The 19,430-nt window shown below is 45.1% G+C and overlaps 1 protein-coding gene across 2 annotated transcripts; it reads left to right on the top strand.

Annotated features, from left to right (window-relative positions):
• The first annotated feature begins 263 nt into the window (after window positions 1-263).
• Window positions 264-17,675, top strand: LOC311134176 (ubiquitin carboxyl-terminal hydrolase BAP1-like). Of its 2 annotated transcripts, none has more exons than XM_084167789.1 (17): window positions 264-522; window positions 809-838; window positions 949-1,003; window positions 4,722-4,854; window positions 5,062-5,181; window positions 5,278-5,339; window positions 5,661-5,803; window positions 12,707-12,785; window positions 12,885-13,008; window positions 13,535-13,658; window positions 13,945-14,117; window positions 14,312-14,442; window positions 14,609-15,084; window positions 15,558-15,793; window positions 15,899-15,991; window positions 16,152-16,224; window positions 16,531-17,675. In XM_084167789.1, the coding sequence occupies exons 1-17, from the start codon at window positions 486-488 to the stop codon at window positions 16,662-16,664; spliced, it is 2,223 nt and encodes a 740-aa protein (XP_084023915.1). In that variant the 5' UTR covers window positions 264-485; the 3' UTR covers window positions 16,665-17,675. The 2 variants fall into 2 exon arrangements, with proteins under 2 accessions (XP_084023915.1, XP_084023914.1); XM_084167788.1 differs by having other exon boundaries at window positions 13,535-13,682.
• Window positions 17,676-19,430: the final 1,755 nt, after the last annotated feature.

The raw sequence follows: 19,430 nt of genomic DNA, 5'->3' as shown, positions 1-19,430 counted from the left end.
GCCATCTGCTGGAGTAGTCTTGAATGGATGTCGTCACTAGTTACCACAGCTGCAAAGTCATAATTATGGTTTAACCACAGTTTCATACTGTACTGTTTTTGGCAAAACCCCGTCTATTTCTGAAATGTATCTGATTTTAAACCTAACCACATTGCTAACCTTATACCTGACCCTAACCTTAAATGAAAACTAAAAAGCACATTTTTGTTTTCATGAATTTTTACAATAGAGCCAATTTTGATTTTGTGGCTGTATTAGTGGGAATCCTCTTGAACGCGACTCCATCGAAGTCGCATCTAAATTACGTAAATTTAAAGCGTCTGAGCTGTCATTCTTTTGTGTTTAATTCTCAACTAGCTACGACGTTTTAGAAATGCATTTTTCTTCGTTCCGTTAGCTAATTGGATAAAATGTATGTAGTGATTCTATGAATATGGACTGGCGGGAATAGCCTTAATGTCGATTGACTGTGTGTACATAAAAAAATGAACAAAGGGTGGCTGGAACTCGAGAGTGACCCGGGTAAGAAGCTAACGCTAGCTAACGTTAACCAATTCGTTGTCAAATATAATCTAATCTGTAATCTGAATGTTTGATAATCTCTATTTTTACTGTCAGTAAACACATCAATACGTTTAATAATGGCAACTGACGTTATAGTCGTATGTCAATGCCACAGCTAACGTTAAAAGCTACATTGATTGTTCCTTAGCCAGTTGCACCAGGAGGAATAATAATATGTGTTTGTATGGTCGATGCAATAGTGTTAAACGCTCCATTAACGTGTGGGTTGCTATGGTGTTTGCAGGGCTGTTCACGCTCTTGGTGGAGGATTTTGGTGAGTTGATTTGACAGGTTGGTTGTTAAAGTAACATGTACTAGATAAGTTTGAACAGCACATACTTTGAGCATCCCTTTGTGTGTTTTGCATGTGTGTTTATAATGTAGGTGTGAAGGGGGTCCAGGTAGAGGAGATATACGACCTACAAAGCAAGTGTCCAAGGTATGGAGTAATGCTAATCAGGCTACTGCCACTATCCCAAATGGCACCCTATTCTCTAGCCCAAGATGTATTCTTAAGGAGCCTAACGTTATACCCTTACTTCTTAAGGTCCAGGGACCAGAGGTAGGCTGGCTCTGGCAGCCAAAACAGCCAAATACTCCATCTAAACATGAGTTGATACACAATTGTGGTACAGTTCTACAAACATAAAGCCATCTACTTTCATATCACATGAAAACGATTTCACAAATGCAAAATACACACTTACCGTTTTAACCGGCATTATCACAGTTGCAGCCAACAGTATTTTTCTGTGAGAACATATTTCTGGCGGCCTTCTTCCATTACACACAGGTGTAGATAGCTAACTAGCACAGGTGTTCCCTCTGTCTTCTGTAAACACGCGCTGTAACATGGATATATGGCTGTGTGGGAACACCAACCCTGTAAAGGTGTGTATCAATTTATAGTTTTGTTTTTTGAAAGTTATTTCTCACTAATATGAAAGATACACTATATATACAAAAGTATGTGGACTCCCCTTCAAATTAGTGGATTCGGTTATTTCAGGTGTATAAAATAAAGTACACAGCCATGCAATCTCCATAGACAAACATTGGCAGTAGAATGGCCTAACTGAAGAGCTCAGTGACTTTCAACGTGGCACCGTCGTGGATGCCACCTTTCCAACAAGTCAGTTCGTCAAATTTCTGCCCTGCTAGAGCTGCCTTGGTCAACTCTAAGTGCTCTTATTGTGAAGTGGAAACATCTAGGAGCAACAACGACTCAGCCGCGAAGTGGTAGGCCACAAAAGCTCACAGAACGGGACCACCGAGTGCTGAAGCGCGTAATAAACGTCTGTCCTCTGTTGCAACACTCACTACCGAGTTCCAAACTGCCTCTGGAAGCAACGTCAGCACAATAACTGTTTGTCGGGAGCATCATGAAATGAGTTTCCATGGCCGAGCAGCCACACACAAGCCTAAGATCACCATGGGCAATGCCAAGCCTCGGCTGGAGTGGTGTAAAGCTCGCCACCATTGGACTCTGGAGCAGTGGAAATGCATTCTCTGGAGTGATGAATCATGCTTCACCATCTGGCAGTCTGACGGACGAATCTGGTTTTGGTGGATGCCAGGAGAATGCTACCTGCCCCACTGCATAGTGCCAACTGTAAAATTTGGTGGAGGAGGCATAATGGTCTGGGGCTGTTTTTCATGGTTCGGGCTAGGCCCCTTAGTTCCAGTGAAGGGAAATCTTAACGCTACAGCATACAGTGAGGGAAAAAAGTATTTGATCTCCTGCTGATTTTGTACATTTGCCCACTGACAAAGACATGATCAGTCTATCATTTTAATGGTAGGTTTATTTGAACTGTGAGAGACAGAATAACAACAACAAAATCCAGAAAAACTCATGTCAAAAATGCTATAAATTGATTTGCATTTAAATGAGGGAAATACGTATTTGACCCCTCTGCAAAACATGATTTAGTACTTGGTGGCAAAACCCTTGTTGGCAATCACAGAGGTCAGACGTTTCTCGTAGTTGGCCACCAGGTTTGCACACATCTCAGGAGGGATTTTGTTCCACTCCTCTTTGCAAATCTTCTCCAAGTCATTAAGGTTTCGAGGCTGACGTTTGGCAACTCGAACCTTCAGCTCCCTCCACAGATTTTCTATGGGATTAAGGTCTGGAGACTGGCAAGGCCACTCCAGGACCTTAATGTGCTTCTTTTTGAGCCACTCCTTTGTTGCCTCGGCCGTGTGTTTTGGGTCATTGTTAATGCTGGAATACCCATCCACGACCCATTTTCAATGCCCTGGCTGAGGGAAGGAGGTTCTCACCCAAGATTTGACGGTACATGGCCCCGTCCATCGTCCCTTTGATGCGGTGAAGTTGTCCTGTCCCCTTAGCAGAAAAACACCCCCAAAGCATAATGTTTCCACCTCCATGTTTGACAGTGGGGATGGTGTTCTTGGGGTCATAGGCAGCATTCCTCCTCCTCCAAACACGGCGATTTGAGTTGATGCCAAAGAGCTTGATTTTGGTCTCATCTGACCACAACACTTTCACCCAGTTCTCCTCTGAATCATTCGGATGTTCATTGGCAAACTTCAGACGGCCCTGTATATGTGCTTTCTTGAGCAGGGGGACCTTGCGGGCGCTGCAGAATTTCAGTCCTTCACGGCGTAGTGTGTTACCAATTGTTTTCTTGTAGCCCATTCCAGCCTTGTGTAGGTCTACAATCTTGTCCCTGACATCCATGGAGAGCTCTTTGGTCTTGGCCATGGTGGAGAGTTTGGAATCTGATTGATTGCTTCTGTGGACAGGTGTCTTTTATACAGGTAACAAGCTGAGATTAGGAGCACTCCCTTCAAGAGTGTGCTCCTAATCTCAGCTCGTTACCTGTATAAAAGACACCTGGGAGCCAGAAATCTTTTGATTTCTCATAAAAATGCAAATCAATTTATAACATTTTTGACATGCGTTTTTCTGGATTTTTTTGTTGTTATTCTGTCTCTCACTGTTCCAATAAACCTACTATTAAAATTATAAACTGATCATTTCTTTGTCAGTGGGCAAACGTACAAAATCAGCAGGGGATCAAATACTTTTTCCCCTCACTGTACAATGACATTCTAGATGATTCTGTGCTTTCAACTTTGTGGCAACAGTTTGGGGAAGGCCCTTTCCTGTTTCAGCATGACAATGCCCCCGTTCACAAAGCGAGGTCCATACAGAAATTGTTTGTCGAGATCGGTGTGGAAGAACTTGATTGGCCTGCACAGAGCCCTGACCTCAACCCCATCGAACACCTTTGGGATTAATTGAAACGCAGACTGCGAGCCAGGCCTAATCGCCCAACATCAGTTGTCCAATGACTCTTATGCTGTGTTTAGACATGGGACGCAAAAACCATCATACCAGTCGGCATAGCGGGGCAAGAAAGACGGTGACTGCAAAAGCAAGCCAGCACTACGGCGCACAGATATAACAATGAGACAGATATTTCACTGGATGTATAAATGTGAAGCATCCGCTTGGCTTTTCCACTCACTACCAAATATGGTAGTGGGAGGAAGCCAAGTGTCCGGCAATGGGAGAAGCTGGAACAAGATGGATTTTGGCCGACATTCTGCAAATTTTCTCATCAATGAAACATTTGATCTCAATACAGTTTTCTGTTCCCAAAACTAGAATCTGTTACGAACAGAATGGACAACATTTTGTAGACTTTACCCTTTGCTAAAGTCTTTACAAAATTACATTGTTTAGAAGGAGTGCAAAGGCGAATTTAGTTGTTACACACGCGCACTTCACAGAGTAGGCATTCCCTAACGGAATTATGTAAATATATCGCCAATAGGATCTCGCAAGCTCGTGCTTGGCTCTGCCCTCTGACTCATTTGTTCCCATTTGAAATGACTGGCTGTGGTCTATCTTGGTTTAGTTATAAAAATCTTTGACGATGGTATACGTTGCTATGGGGATTTCAGTAAACAAACATCCGGTAGAAAATGTAATGGAACTGAGAGTCATGATCAAGGGCTACTTATTCCCTACATATTGCACTACTTTTGACCAGAGCCCTATGTCACACTGTGTGACAACCTCTTTGAAATCCTTACTAATGTAAATTAAGCCCACTGTGTATGGAGACCCAAATCTATGGACCACTGTCTGATTGTTGACTAACTCCTGTCATCCCCCCTAGCCCCGTGTATGGCTTCATCTTCCTGTTCAAGTGGATCGAGGAGCGAAGGTCTAGGAGGAAAGTCTCCACCTTGGTGGATGAGACCTCTGTCATCGATGATGACATTGTTAATGACATGTTCTTTGCCCACCAGGTGAGTCTGTTTAATCCTCAACTACACTGTAGGGTTCAGAGCAGTCAGTTTGCACTAATACTGATTTGCATGCATTGCGGCTATATTGTTGTCAGGATGTGGTGCATTCCGTCATTTCCTACTGTGGGATGGTGTCATAGAAAGGCATTGTTTTTATTTTCTTTCTGCTATTGAGTTCCTTTACACTGTTATTATTTCTGTGCACAGCTGATCCCAAACTCCTGTGCCACCCATGCACTTCTGAGCGTGCTCCTGAACTGTAGTGGGGTTGAGTTGGGCACTACCCTTAGTCGCATGAAGACCTTCACTAAAGGCTTTGGCCCAGAGGTGAGGCGTACACACACACCACACACCTCTCTCCAATTTTTTCTGTGGTGTCATTATTATTCACATTTTACATTATGGTATTTTATGTTCTTTTAGAGTAAAGGCTACGCCATTGGAAATGCCCCAGAGCTGGCTAAAGCACACAACAGCCATGCCAGGTAGGATGCACTGTTGCATCTGTCCCTTCCTAGTGTGTATGCCTCTTCATTCTGGGTCTACCACTAGGTTTTATTCACTAGGCACATAAGAAAAGACTGAAACAGGGAATGACCTACCTGAACTTGTCCAATAAGAAACGATTGTGTTCATTTTTCATTGCAAAATGTTTTGCTACCTGTGCACCAATGAATACAATAACCCTGATGTATACAAACGTGGCTCTGCCACCCATGGTTGATTGGTCTTGCATGGAAAGGGCCGCAGGTGACGTTCAGCTCTGTCCGATTCCCACACCTCTTCCTTCTCTTGTTTCCATGGAGACCGGAGCCCAGGCACCTGCCGGAGAAGCAGAACGGGATTAGCGCTGTGCGGACCATGGAAGCATTCCACTTTGTCAGCTACGTTCCCATCAAAGACCGCTTGTTTGAGCTAGACGGCCTCAAGGCGTACCCCATTGACCACGGTAAGACTGCACACTGTGATAGACTTAGAGAAGCAGCATTGTACCGCTAACTCACGTTAAGACTGAGAACCAGTGTGGTACCGCTAACTCACGTTGAGACTTAAAGAACGGTTTGGCAATATAACCCTTCAAATCAACTTTTATTGGTCACATACACATATTTAGCAGATGTTATTGCAGGTGTAGCGAAATGCTTGTGTTCCTAGCTCCAACAGTGTAGTAGTATCTAACAATTCACAATAATACACACAAAGTAAAGTAATGGAATTAAGAAATATATACAGTGCCTTGACTTTTTCCACATTTTGTTACATTACAGGCGTATTCTAAAATGGATCAAATCAATAAAAATCCTCAGCAATTTACACACAAAACCCCATAATGACAAAGCGAAAACAGTTTTTTTGAAATTTTAGCAAATGTATTAAAAATAAAAAACATACCTTATTGACATAAGTATTCAGACCCTTTGCTATGCGACTCGAAATTGAGTTCAGGTGCATCCTGTTTCCATTGATCATCCTTGAGATGTTTCTACAACTTGATTGGAGTCCAGCTATGGTAAATTCAATTGATTGGACATGATTTGGAAAGGCATACACCTGTCTATATAAGGTCCCACAGTTGACAGTGCATGTCAAAGCAAAAACCAAGCCATGAGGTCGAAGGAATTGTCCGTAGCGCCCCCCGAGACAGGATTGTGTCGAGGCACAGATCTGGGGAAGGGTACCAAAAAATGTCTGCAGCATTGAAGGTTCCCAAGAACACAGTTGCCTCCATCATTCTTAAATGGAAGAAGTTTGGAACCACCAAGACTCTTCCTAGAGCTGGCTGCCTGCCAAACTGAGCAATCGGAGTAGAAGGGCCTTGGTCAGGGAGGTGACCAAGAACCCGATGGTCACTCTGACAGAGCTCTAGAGTTCCTCTGTGGAGATGGTTGTCCTTCTGGAAGTTTCTCCCATCTCTGCAGCACTACACCAATCAGGCCTTTATGGTAGATTGGCCAGACGGAAGCAACTCTTCACTAAAAGGCACGTGACAGCCCGCTTGGAGTTTGCCAAAAGGCACCTTAACACTCTCAGACCATGAGATGAAACCAAGATTGAACTCTTTGGCCTGAATTCCAAGCGTCACGTCTGGAGGAAACCTGGCACCATCACTAAGGCGAAGCATGGTGGTGGCAGCATCATGCTGTGGGTATGTTTTTCAGCGGCAGGGACTGGGAGACTAGTCAGGTTTGAGGCATAGATGAATGGATCAAAGTACAGAGAGTTCCTTGATGAAAACCTGCTCAGGACCTCAGACTGGGGCGAAGGTTCACCTTCCAACAGGACAATGACCCTAAGCACACAGCCAAGACAACGCAGGAGTGGCTTCAGGACAAGTCTCTGAATGTCCTTGAGTGGCCCAGCCAGAGCCCGGACTTGAACCCGAGCGAACATCTCTGGAGAGACCTGAAAATAGCTGTGCAGCAATGCTCCCCATCCAACCTGCAGAGAAGAATGGGAGAAACTCCCCAAATACAGGTGTGCCTAGCTTGTAGCGTCATGACCAAGAAGACTAGATGCTGTAATCGCTGCCAAAGGTGCTTCAACAAAGTACTGAGTAAAGGGTCTGAATACTTACAGTGGGGGAAAAAAAGTATTTAGTCAGCCACCAATTGTGCAAGTTCTCCCACTTAAAAAGATGAGAGAGTACACGTCAACTATGACAGACAAAATGAGATTTTTCTTTCCAGAAAATCACATTGTAGGATTTTTAATGAATTTATTTGCAAATTATGGTGGAAAATAAGTATTTGGTCAATAAAAAAAGTTTCTCAATACTTTGTTATATACCCTTTGTTGGCAATGACACAGGTCAAACATTTTCTGTAAGTCTTCAGAAGGTTTTCACACACTGTTGCTGGTATTTTGGCCCATTCCTCCATGCAGATCTCCTCTAGAGCAGTGATGTTTTGGGTCTGTCGCTGGGCAACACAGACTTTCAACTCCCTCCAAAGATTTTCTATGGGGTTGAGATCTGGAGACTGGCTAGGCCACTCCAGGACCTTGAAATGCTTCTTACGAAGCCACTCCTTCGTTGCCCGGGCGGTGTGTTTGGGATCATTGTCATGCTGAAAGACCCAGCCACATTTCATCTTCAATGCCCTTGCTGATGGAAGGAGGTTTTCACTCAAAATCTCACGATACATGGCCCCATTCATTATTTCCTTTACACGGATCAGTCGTCCTGGTCCCTTTGCAGAAAAACAGCCCCAAAGCATGAAGTTTCCACCACCATGCTTCACAGTAGGTATGGTGTTCTTTGGATGCAACTCAGCATTCTTTGTCCTCCAAACACGACGAGTTGAGTTTTTACCAAAAAGTTATATTTTGGTTTCATCTGACCATATGACATTTTCCCAATCCTCTTCTGGATCATCCAAATGCACTCTAGCAAACTTCAGACGGGCCTGGACATGTACTGGCTTAAGCAGGGGGACACGTCTGGCACTGCAGGATTTGAGTCCCTGGCGGCGTAGTGTGTTACTGATGGTAGGCTTTGTTACTTTGGTCCCAGCTCTCTGCAGGTCATTCACTAGGTCCCCTCGTGTGGTTCTCGGATTTTTGCTCACCGTTCTTGTGATCATTTTGACCCCACGGGGTGAGATCTTGCGTGGAGCCCCAGATCGAGGGAGATTATCAGTGGTCTTGTATGTCTTCCATTTCCTAATAATTGCTCCCACAGTTGATTTCTTCAAACCAAGCTGCTTACCTATTGCAGATTCAGTCTTCCCAGCCTGGTGCAGGTCTACAATTTTGTTTCTGGTGTCCTTTGACAGCTCTTTGGTCTTGGCCATAGTGGAGTTTGGAGTGTGACTGTTTGAGGTTGTGGACAGGTGTCTTTTATACTGATAACAAGTTCAAACAGGTGCCATTAATACAGGTAACGAGTGGAGGACAGAGGAGCCTCTTAAAGAAGTTGTTACAGGTCTGTGAGAGCCAGAAATCTTGCTTGTTTGTAGGTGACCAAATATTTATTTTCCACCATAATTTGCAAATAAATTCATAAAAAATCCTACAATGTGATTTTCTGGATTTTTTTATTCTCAATTTGTCTGTCATAGTTGACGTGTACCTATGATGAAAATTACAGGCCTCTCTCATCTTTTTAAGTGGGAGAACTTGCACAATTGGTGGCTGACTAAATACTTTTTTTCCCCACTGTATGTAAATGTGATATGTACGTTTATTTTCTTTTTTTTTACATTTGTTTGAAAAAAAAAAAAAGACCTGTTTTTGCTTTGTCATTATGTGGTATTGTGTGTAGATTGAGGGGGGGGGAAACAATTTAATCAATTTTAGAATAAGGCTGTAACGTAACAATGTGGAAAAAGTCAAGTGGTCTGAATACTTTCCGAAGGCACTGTAAATATTAGGACAATCAATGTCGGCGTGACATTGACTAAAATACAGTATAGTAGAATACAGTATATGAAATGAGTAAAGCAGTATGTAAACATTATTAAAGTGACTAGTGTTCCATTATTAAAGAGACCAGTGATTCCAAGTCAAATCAAATCACATTTTATTTGTCACATGCGCCGAATACAGTGAAATGCTTGCTTACAAGCCCTTGACCAACAATGCAGTTTTAAGAAAGAATACCAATAAAAATCACAAAAAAATACAATATAAATTAATAAGAAATAAAAGTAACAAATAATTAAAGAGCTGCAGTAAAAATAACAATAGCGAGGCAATTTGCAGTGGGTACCGGTACTGAGTCAATGTGCGGGGGCACCGGTTAGTCGAGGTAATTGAGGTAATATGTACACTACCGTTCAAAAGTTTGGGGTCACTTAGAAATGTCCTTGTTTTCCATGAAAACATACATGAAATGAGTTTGAATAGGAAATATAGCAAAATGAATAGGAAATGTAGTCATTGACAAGGTTAAAAATAATGATATTTAATAGAAATAATAATTGTGTCCTTCAAACTTTGCTTTCGTCAAATAATCCTCAATTTGCAGCAATTACAATTTGCAGACCTTTGGCATTCTAGTTGTCAATTTGTTGAGGTAATCTGAAGAGATTTCACCCCATGCTTCCAGAAGCACCTTCCACAAGTTGGATTGGCTTGATGGGCACTTCTTACGTACCATACGGTCAAGCTGCTCCCACAACAGCTCAATAGGGTTGAGATCCGGTGACTGTGCTGGCCACTCCATTATAGACAGAATACCAGCTGACTGCTTCTTCCCTAAATAGTTATTGCATAGTTTGGAGCTGTGCTTTGGGTCATTGTCCTGTTGTAGGAGGAAACTGGCTCCATTCAAAGCCGTCCACAGGGTATGGCATGGGGTTGCAAAATGGAGTGATAGCCTTCCTTCTTCAAGATCCCTTTTACCCTGTACAAATCTCCCACTTTACCACCACCAAAGCACCCCCAGACCATCACATTGCCTCCACCATGCTTGACAGATGGCATCAAGCACTCCTCCAGCATCTTTTCATTTGGTCTGCGTCTCACAAATGTTCTTCTTTGTGATCCGAACACCTCAAACTTCGATTAGTCTGTCCATAACACCTTTTTTCAATATTCCTCTGTTCTTTTGCCCACCTTAATATTTTATTTTTATTGGCCAGTCTGAGATATGGCTTTTTCTTTGCAACTATGCCTAGAACGTCAGCATCCTGGAGTCGCCTCTTCGCTGTTGACGTTGAGGCTGGTGTTTTGCGGGTACTATTTAATGAAGCTGCCAGTTGAGGACCTGTGAGGCGTTTGTTTCTCAAATTAGACACTAATGTATTTGTCCTCTTGCTCAGTTGTGCACCGGGGCCTCCCACTCCTCTTTCTATTCTGGTTAGAGCCAGTTTGTGCTGTTCTGTGAAGGGAGTACTACACAGCGTTGTACGAGATCTTCAGTTTCTTGGCAATTTCTCACATGGAATAGCCTTCATTTCTCAGAACAAGAATAGACTGACGAGTTTCAGAAGAAAGCCATTTTGAGCCTGTAATCGAACCCACAATTGCTGATGCTCCAGATACTCAACTAGTCTCAAGAAGGCCAGTTTTATTGCTTCTTTAATCAGCACAACAGTTTTCAGCTGTGCTAACATAATTGCAAAAGGGTTGTCTGATGATCAAATAGTCTGGGTAGCCATTTGATTAGATGTTCAGGAGTCTTATGGCTTGGGGGTAGAAGCTGTTTAGAAGCCTCTTGGACCTAGACTTGGCGCTCCGGTAGCTTTTGCCGTGCGGTAGCAGAGAGAACAGTCTATGACTAGGGTGTCTGGAGTCTTTGACAATTCCTATGACATTGGGTGCTGTAGGTGTCCTGAAGGGCAGGCAGTGTGCCCCCGGTGATGCGTTGGGCAGACCGCACCACCCTCTGGAGAGCCCTGCGGTTGCGGGTGGTGCAGTTGCCGTAACAGGCTGTGATAGGTTTGTGAGGGTCGTAGGGGCCAAGCCGAATTTCTTCAGCCTGCTGAGGTTGAAGAGGCGCTGTTGCGCCTTCTTCACCACACTATCTGTGTGGGTGGACCATTTCAGATTGTCAGTGATGTGTACGCAGAGGAACTTGAAGCTTTTCACCTTCTCCATTGCAGTCGCGTCGATGTGGATAGGGGCGTGCTCCCGCTGCTGTTTACTGAAGTCCACGATCAGCTCCTTCATTTTAACGTTGAGGGAGAGGTTATTTTCCTGGCACCACTCCGCCAGGGCCCTCACCTCCTCCCTGTAGGCTGTCTCTTCATTGTTGGTATTCAAGCCTAGTACTGTTGTGTCGTCTGCAAACTTGATGATTGAGTTGGAGGCCTGCGTTGCCACGCAGTCATGGGTGAACAGGGAGTACAGGAGGGTGCTGAGTACGCATCCTTGTGGGGCCCCCATGTTGAGGATCAGTGAAGTGGAGGTGTTTCCCACCTTCACCACCTGGGGGTGGCCCGTCAGGAAGTCCAGGACCCAGTTCCACAGGGCGGGGTTCAGACCCAGGGCCCCAAGCTTAATGATGAGCTTGGAGGGTACAATAGTGTTGAAGGCTGAGCTATAGTCAATGAACAGCATTCTTACATAGTTAATCCTCTTGTCCAGATGGGATAGGGCAGTGTGATGGCAATTGCATCATCTGTGGATCTATTGGGGCAGTATGCAAATTGAAGTTGGTCTAGGGTATCAGGTAAGGTAGAGGTGATATGATCCTTAACTAGCCTCTCAAAGCACTTCATGATGACCGAAGAGAGTGCTACGGGGCGATAGTCATTGAGTTCAGTTACCTTTGCTTTCTTGGGTACAGGAACAATGGTGGACATCTTGAAGCAAGTGGGGACAGCAGACTGGGATAGGGAGAGATTGAATATGTCCGTAAACACTCCAGCCAGCTGTTCTGAGGACGCGGCTAGGGATGCCGTCTGGGCTGGCAGCCTTGCGAGGGTTAACACGCTTAAATGTCTTACTCACGTCGGCCACGGAGAATGAGACCCACAGTCCTTGGGAGCGGGCCGCGTCGGTGACACTGTGTTATCCTCAAAGCGGGCAAAGAAAGTGTTTAGCTTGACCGGGAGCAAGACGTCGGTGTCTGCGACGTGGCTGGTTTTCCCTTTGTAATCCGTGATTGTCTGTAAACCCTGCCACATACGTCTTGTGTCTGAGCCGTTGAATTGACTCCACTTTGTCTCTGTAATGACGTTTTGCCTGTTTGATGGCCTTATGGAGGGCTGTGACTTTAACTGAAGAGAATTCTCTTGGGAGGTAATACAAAATTGCTTAGGAGCTAGAAGCAGAGCTGCCATGTCTGTCGGCACCATCTTGCACCTTGAAGACTACAATGGCTGTGTCCCAAATGCCACCATATTCCCGGTATAGTGGGGGGGGGTCAAATGTAAACACTTTCATTTTCTCTTTCTCTCTCTCTCAGGGCCATGGGGAGAGGAGGAGGAGTGGACGGATAAGGCACGGCGGGTCATTATGGAGAGGATTGGCTTGGCCACGGCTGGGTGAGTCAGGGGCCAATCTCCTGCCTCATTAACACTGAATGAGATGTTCAGACCCTAGCTCTCTCTCACACACTCACACACTTTTCTCGTCCCTCCCAGAGAGCCCTACCATGATATCCGCTTCAACCTGATGGCAGTGGTTCCAGACCGCAGGGTGAAGTATGAGTCCAAACTGGAGATCCTGAAGAGGAACAGACAGATGGTACTGGAGGGGCTACAGCAGGTCAGGAGACACAGGGGCGTGTGTGTGTGCGCGTGCGCGGTGGCAGGTAGCCTAGCGGTTAAGAGCGTTGGGCCAGTAACTGAAAGGTCGCTGGTTCGAATCACTGAGTCGACTAGGTAAAACAAGTCTGTCAATGTGCCCTTGAGCAAGGCACTTAACCCTAATTTCTCTTGATAAGAGCGCCTGCAAAATGATTAAAGTGTGTGTGTGTAAAATGTAAACTATCAAACGGTTCTGGAGGGGCTACAGTAGGTCTGGACACAGACTGAGGAGCCCACTGATATGGCCCAGTGAGAATGTGCATGTCTGTATATCTGTTTATATGTGTCTGTAGGTGCATTCGTTTTAGCTTGCCTGGTGCCCAGCTGGTAACTAAGGCAAGGAGTGGTCTAAAATGTGCAAATCTCCCAGCTGGTGCCCTCGGTTAGCTAAAACAAATGCACCCATAGACACATACAAACAGATATACAGAAATGCACAACGTCTCTGTCCGATTGACTTGACATGAGTGTGACCTGTTCCCCAGCTGATCCGGGTCACCCAGCCAGAGCTTGTACAGGACAGGAAGCAGCCAGACTCCTCCCCCTCAGAGGACACGCCCCCTGCTATCAAGAAAGAAGAGGCGGACCCTCAACCTGTTACATCACAGGGTGCTGAGCAGACTCCTCCCACATGTATTAAATTCAGCTCCGAAAAAATCCCCAATGTAGATTCTCTTTATAGACATGAGAATGTGAGTCTGTGGATGCCTCCCAAATGTGACCCTATTCCCTTTATAGTGCACTACTTTTGCCCAGGGGCCCTGTCGAAAGTAGCGCGCTATATATGGAATATGGTGTCATTTGGGACGCAGCCTAACGCAGGGTATGACGTGCTTCAACTGGTACACTGACATTCATGGACATGACCTTGTGTTCCCCTGTTGTGCAAACACAGCAGCCCAGTCCCAATTGGCCCCGAGCCCCTCAGGCAAGGGGAAAGCCATGGGGAAACCAGCCGCCCCATTGGGGGGAGCGGGAACCTCCCAGCCTGTCACCAGCCCCAACCCCATTGTCCCTCGCCTGCCCGCCTTCTTGGACAACCACAACTACGCCAAGTCCCCCATGCAGGTCAGGGGGGAACGGGTTATGTGACACAACTCAACATTTCCACACAAATCTCTTATTGACATTAATGCACGATGATTTTCACAACAGTCTTGACTTACACACTCATATCTCAAGTTAAGGTTCGACTTCGAGAAGCCAATACTGTATGTTTGCCTTGGCAAGGTCGCTGATTGGTTGTTCTCTGTGATTGACAGGAGGAGGAGGACCTTGCGACAGGGGTGACAGGGGTGGGTCGTCCCCGGGTGCCCGGCGCGCCCCAGCCCCCCTACTCTGATGACGATGACTATGAGGATGAAGAGGAGGAAGACACTGGCACACCCACCAGGTCAGCTCCTCCACATCACATGGGCCCGTATTCACAAAGCGTCTCATCGTAGGAGTGCTGATCTAGGATCAAAATGTTCTCTTCCAAGCAATTGGAGTGCTTGAAATGTATTGGTTATGTTTGTGCATTTGTGTGTATGTGTGTGTGTGTGTGTGTGTGTGTGTAGGTTCAGGCGTAAAGGGGTGCTACGTTCCCGTACAGGCCGTGTCGGGGGTGGCGGCAGTGGCGTGGAGACCAAGCTGGCGCACGGTGTCCTGGCTGAGAAACTCAAGAAGGAAGTCCAGAGGAAGGACTCTCTGGCCACGCCCCTCTCCGTCCGTACCGAGGGCCGCACGGGGGGCATCGTGATCACGGCCGCCTCCCAGCCCTCGCCCACACCCAGCAACGAGAGCACCGACACCGCCTCGGAGATCGGCAGCGCCTTCAACTCGCCACTGCGCTCCCCGGCCCGGTCCCAGGCGGCCACACGGCCCTCCAGCCCCGTGGCGTCCCACCTGTCCCGGGTATTGTTCGGGGAGGATGAGGGTCTGCTGAGGCTGGATGCCAGGCACAACCGGGCCGTCAGAGAGCTGGGGCCCTCCGTCAGCACCGCCCTGCTGCACCTACAGGAGGACGGGGTTATATACACTGTACCGCCACCCGGTGAGGAAGGACGGGTGTGTGTGTGTGTGAGAGCGATTGAGGTATTGGACCTGTGGGGAAGTGAACATGGGCACTCGATTAAGATCATCATCATAAATTACATTTCAAAGAGCATCTGTTTACCTTCAGACCTAATTACATAATCCATATTAATACCTGGATTATACTAATCTAATACCAGAGTCACACAGCTCTTGAGATGCAAGAGATAAACAATGTATTAGCAAACGGAAGCGTATGGAAGACGATATCACTGAGTTGATAGCAGACCTGGGTTCAAACACTATTTGAAATATTTTAAAATACTTTCTGTGCTTAATTGAGCTTGCCTGTTGCAAAGTGCAAACCCCACCCAGGCTGGCATTCCAGGCAGGCTAAAGCAAACACTCAAAGTATTTGAAAGATGTCAAAAGAGTATTTGAACCCAGGTCTGGTTTATAGCTGCTAAATAGGTATGTTTCTTGCCTGTACAGCTGATACACCTCTTGAAGAGAAGAAGGCCGGCGCTCCAGAGAAGGTAAAAGAGCAGGGGAGAAATCCAGCAGGAAAGGGGGAAGGAGTGAAGGAGGAGGGGAAGGAGGGACCATTGGTGGAGGTGAAAGAGGAAGAGATCAAAGACGCAACAGAGGTCAAACCCAGCAAGGAAAAGGTCATCTCCACGGAAACCGTTGGAAGCAGCAAGCCTTCTGTGGAGAAATACTCTCCTAAAGTAAGTCCTCTCTCTCTATCCTATCTAAATCCAGATATGTTTCTGAGAGAGATTTTATGTTATCACCAAATGTCACAGTTGGTGTTTCTCTCTTGTTTCCTGCAGGAGCTGCTTGCTCTGCTCAAGTGTGTGGAGGCTGACATCGCCAACTATGAAGTGTTTCTTAAAGAGGAGGTGGAGAAGAGGAAAAAATACAAGGTTATAATACAGAATAGTAAAGTTGCTCTAAAGCAGAGCCATTCAAAGGTTTAATCACAGACATCCAAATCTATGTGGGCAGGTTTATGTGTGTTATGTATGCTATGTGTGTTTTGTATGTTGGTGTGCTAATCAAAATGTTCACCCATGTTTTGACCAGATTGATGACCAGAGGAGGACCCATAATTATGACGAGTTCATCTGCACCTTTATATCCATGCTGGCACAAGAAGGTAAGGCCACCTCTTTCCTTTGGTACAACAACCTAGGTGGATTTTCATGCACATCCAGTCTTCTCCTCTCCCTCCCTCTCATATATGAACTAATCTCTTAGCTCTATATTTCACCTCTACTGCCTGCTGTGCAGTCAGAGGTCCATGCTGGCTGAGAGTAGTTAATAAATTATGCTTTTTCTTCTCTTGACAAGGTGATATAACATTTACCAGATCATAGGCCATTTTACAGGAACCTCTTTAAATCAATTCACTGGAGTTCATTGTCATTTCTCCTCATCGCTTTCTATCTCCTCTTGTCTGCAGGCATGTTGGCCAGTTTGGTCGAGCAGAATATATCTGTGCGTCGTCGCCAGGGAGTGAGCATCGGACGTCTACACAAACAGAGGAAACCAGACCGCAGGAAACGCTCGCGACCCTACAAGGCCAAGCGCCAGTGACCCCAGGAAGTGCTCGCTTGGAGTCACTGTGCACCAATCACAGCAGAGAAAAGGCAAAAACCCTTGTTGCACTCATGAGACTGTCCTGTGACTTCAGGGAGAAAAGGACTTATTCATATTGTTGTATTTTAATGTCCGTTTTTTACTTCATCCAATGGACCATCTGTTGATTAGTTGAACCAAATTATGTATGCTTTCCTGTAAGAGGAAGAGTAATAAATAAATAGAAAACTGATATGTACTGTATGTATGTTAGATTGCATCCCAAATGGCACCTTATTCCCTATATAGTGCACTACCCTATGGGCCCTGGTCAAAATAGTGCACCATATAGGGAATAGGGTGCCATTTGGGTAGGGTGCCATTTGGGACGAACACTTAGTCTCCATGTTGAAAGGACCTTTGTCTGTGCCATCACACTGTGTACAGGGTCGTGTTCATTAGGCCACGCGGCGGAAAATGTTTTGCAATTGAAAATGAGCGTTTGCAATTCCAGAGAATTAGTCAGTTTTCTTCCATTTGGTGCCTAATGAACACAACCCAGGGGTCCACTGACTGTGAGGGACACAGGAAGCTGCTTGGGAGTTAGTCTGATCATGTGATGTGATATATCCTCATTCCTGTCACGCAGGGCTGGTTCACCACTATTTGCTTGCTTGTATCATGCTTTGGCAGTACTGTATGGTTGCATCCCAGATGGCACCCTATTTCCTATTTAGTGCACTACTTTTAGGGCCCAAGGGCTCTGGTAAAAGTAGTGCACTATAGGGAATAAGGTGCCATTTGGGACGTAGCCTAAATCTCTTTCGAGGTCCTGTAAATGTATAGATGAGATCTACTCATTTTAATGTTTTTTTATCTGTAAATCGAGGTTCTAATCGTTGGAGAGCATCGTCAGTGTGTTGTTGTACATACAGTATGTATCTGTTTGTCTGCTCAGCATCAGTGGTAACAGAAATGGGTTTTTCTATCCTAGTCACATGAATACTACAATAAACAACACAAAAGCACTATGGACCTCACTCACTCCTTATCATGTCATAGGTGGATGTCTGGGTCATATTTGGTGAGATGAAAAATCACTGGGGCCTGGCTTTGACAGTGCATTTGTTTCATAACTTCAATAGCTTTATACATGTTGAGACCCCACTGGAGCTGGATAGGACAAGTTTCTAAGAAAGAATACAGACTCTATTCCAAGAATAGCTGTCCATTGGACATCAGAGGAACGGCGTTAGAGGGGGAGGCTCTAACGCCGGTCGAGACAGCACCAGCAACATCAGCAGAGCAGGGCCATGGTGGAGAAGAGCCTTTTGCTGCCCTATGCTATGCGCCAGCCAGCGCTATAGGGTCATGGCTAGAAAGGATACAGCTTTTGTAAAAAAAAAACGTCAAAAGTTGAAATGGAATCGTTTTCCTAAACTTAATCTAATTATCCTAACCTGCTGCATTAATTATCCTAACCTGCTACGAAAAGTCACATCTGACAAAAGCTGTCAAAACTGCGCGACGGGGCGAGTGAGTCAGTGATACTTGTTGAGACAATTGCCAAGCAGACATTTTGTGCAGTTGCTGCCGATGTCCACTAGGTGTAGCTGTGACTGCAGGATGAGTGCTGCTGAACCCATTTTTTTGTCACAGTTATATCATCAAGGCTTCTCACAACATGGGTTCCTTCCAATGCAGTGCCACGTTGGAGACTTTTAGGCACATTGTCCAATATTATCATATGTGACCAGAGATCAGAATTGTCTCTCCTTTCCCTGTGTTTATTTGCATTCAGAGCCATCTGGATGTGTTTATGTATGGTGTGTGTGTTGGTGTATTAATCAAATTGTTGACCAGAGAAGGGCCTATAATTATGAGTTCATCTGTACTTTTATATCCATACTGGCACAAGAAGGTGAGGCCACCTCCCACATATCCATTCTTCTATGAGGCTTGTGTTAAAATATAGGCTAAACCTTGGTACAACCTTACAAAGACTGCCACCTTATCCACCAACGGAGACGTTTCTTAATAAGTGCCTAATTGTCTTTTTATCCACTGTACTTTCTTTTGGTTTTGTTTATGAAAACGTGTATAGGTGATATAATGCATTATAGATGACGCCTGTACTATGTTTGACTATGATTGTTTTTAGTGTTTAAGTGGCTCAAAACTCAATTTGAGTGGTCCACAAAGTTGTATTTTTATATTTTTATCTTATTTTGTATCATTGTGGAGTGACACTTAAATACATTTGTCTAACTCTGCTTGCTTGACACCAACTGTCACAAGTCAGCAATTCTGCCTTTGGACATATTAATGAACGCCATATACTGCAGGATATATTGATCCATCATTGAGCAGTGTGAACAAACATTATATATATATGCCTATATAGCCAGTAAGCCTTAACACAACTTGTCACAATCTTATCTTTGGTTAAGTCAACACAACTCAACATTCTGAATTTGAAATGCACTCTAATATTGGGGTTTTCTAGGGCCAAAGTGCCATTGAGAATGTTGAAGGTAAGTGTTAAATAGGGTTAGTCCCGCTGTACTGGTTTGACCTTCTACTCTTCATTAACCCAATGTGTCTGTTACACCACCATGATAGAGCTGACCATGCATACTCCCGATACGCCTCAGAAGGCACCCTATGTAGTGAATAAGGTGCCATTTGGGACACTCACTCAGGGCCGACAGTGCAGTGACATGACCACGTTGGTACAGGCATTTAAAAAGGATGTTATCTTTTTCTTTCAGGCAGTGTATATTT

This window comes from Coregonus lavaretus (genome assembly GCF_964263955.1).
Source record: "Coregonus lavaretus genome assembly, chromosome: 8".
In the NCBI taxonomy this organism is placed as follows: Eukaryota; Metazoa; Chordata; class Actinopteri; order Salmoniformes; family Salmonidae; genus Coregonus; species Coregonus lavaretus.
Note: the sequence above shows the minus strand (reverse complement) of the source record. Positions and strands in the feature narration are given on the sequence as shown.

Excerpts from the sequence above, each read along its gene's own strand:
- LOC311134176 (XM_084167788.1), top strand. The coding sequence starts at position 486 with ATGAACAAAGGGTGGCTGGAACTCGAGAGTGACCCGG. Across the intron at positions 839-948 it reads GCTCTTGGTGGAGGATTTTG|GTGTGAAGGGGGTCCAGGTA; the intron begins GTGAGTTGATTT and ends TTTATAATGTAG. Across the intron at positions 5,182-5,277 it reads CTAAAGGCTTTGGCCCAGAG|AGTAAAGGCTACGCCATTGG; the intron begins GTGAGGCGTACA and ends ATGTTCTTTTAG.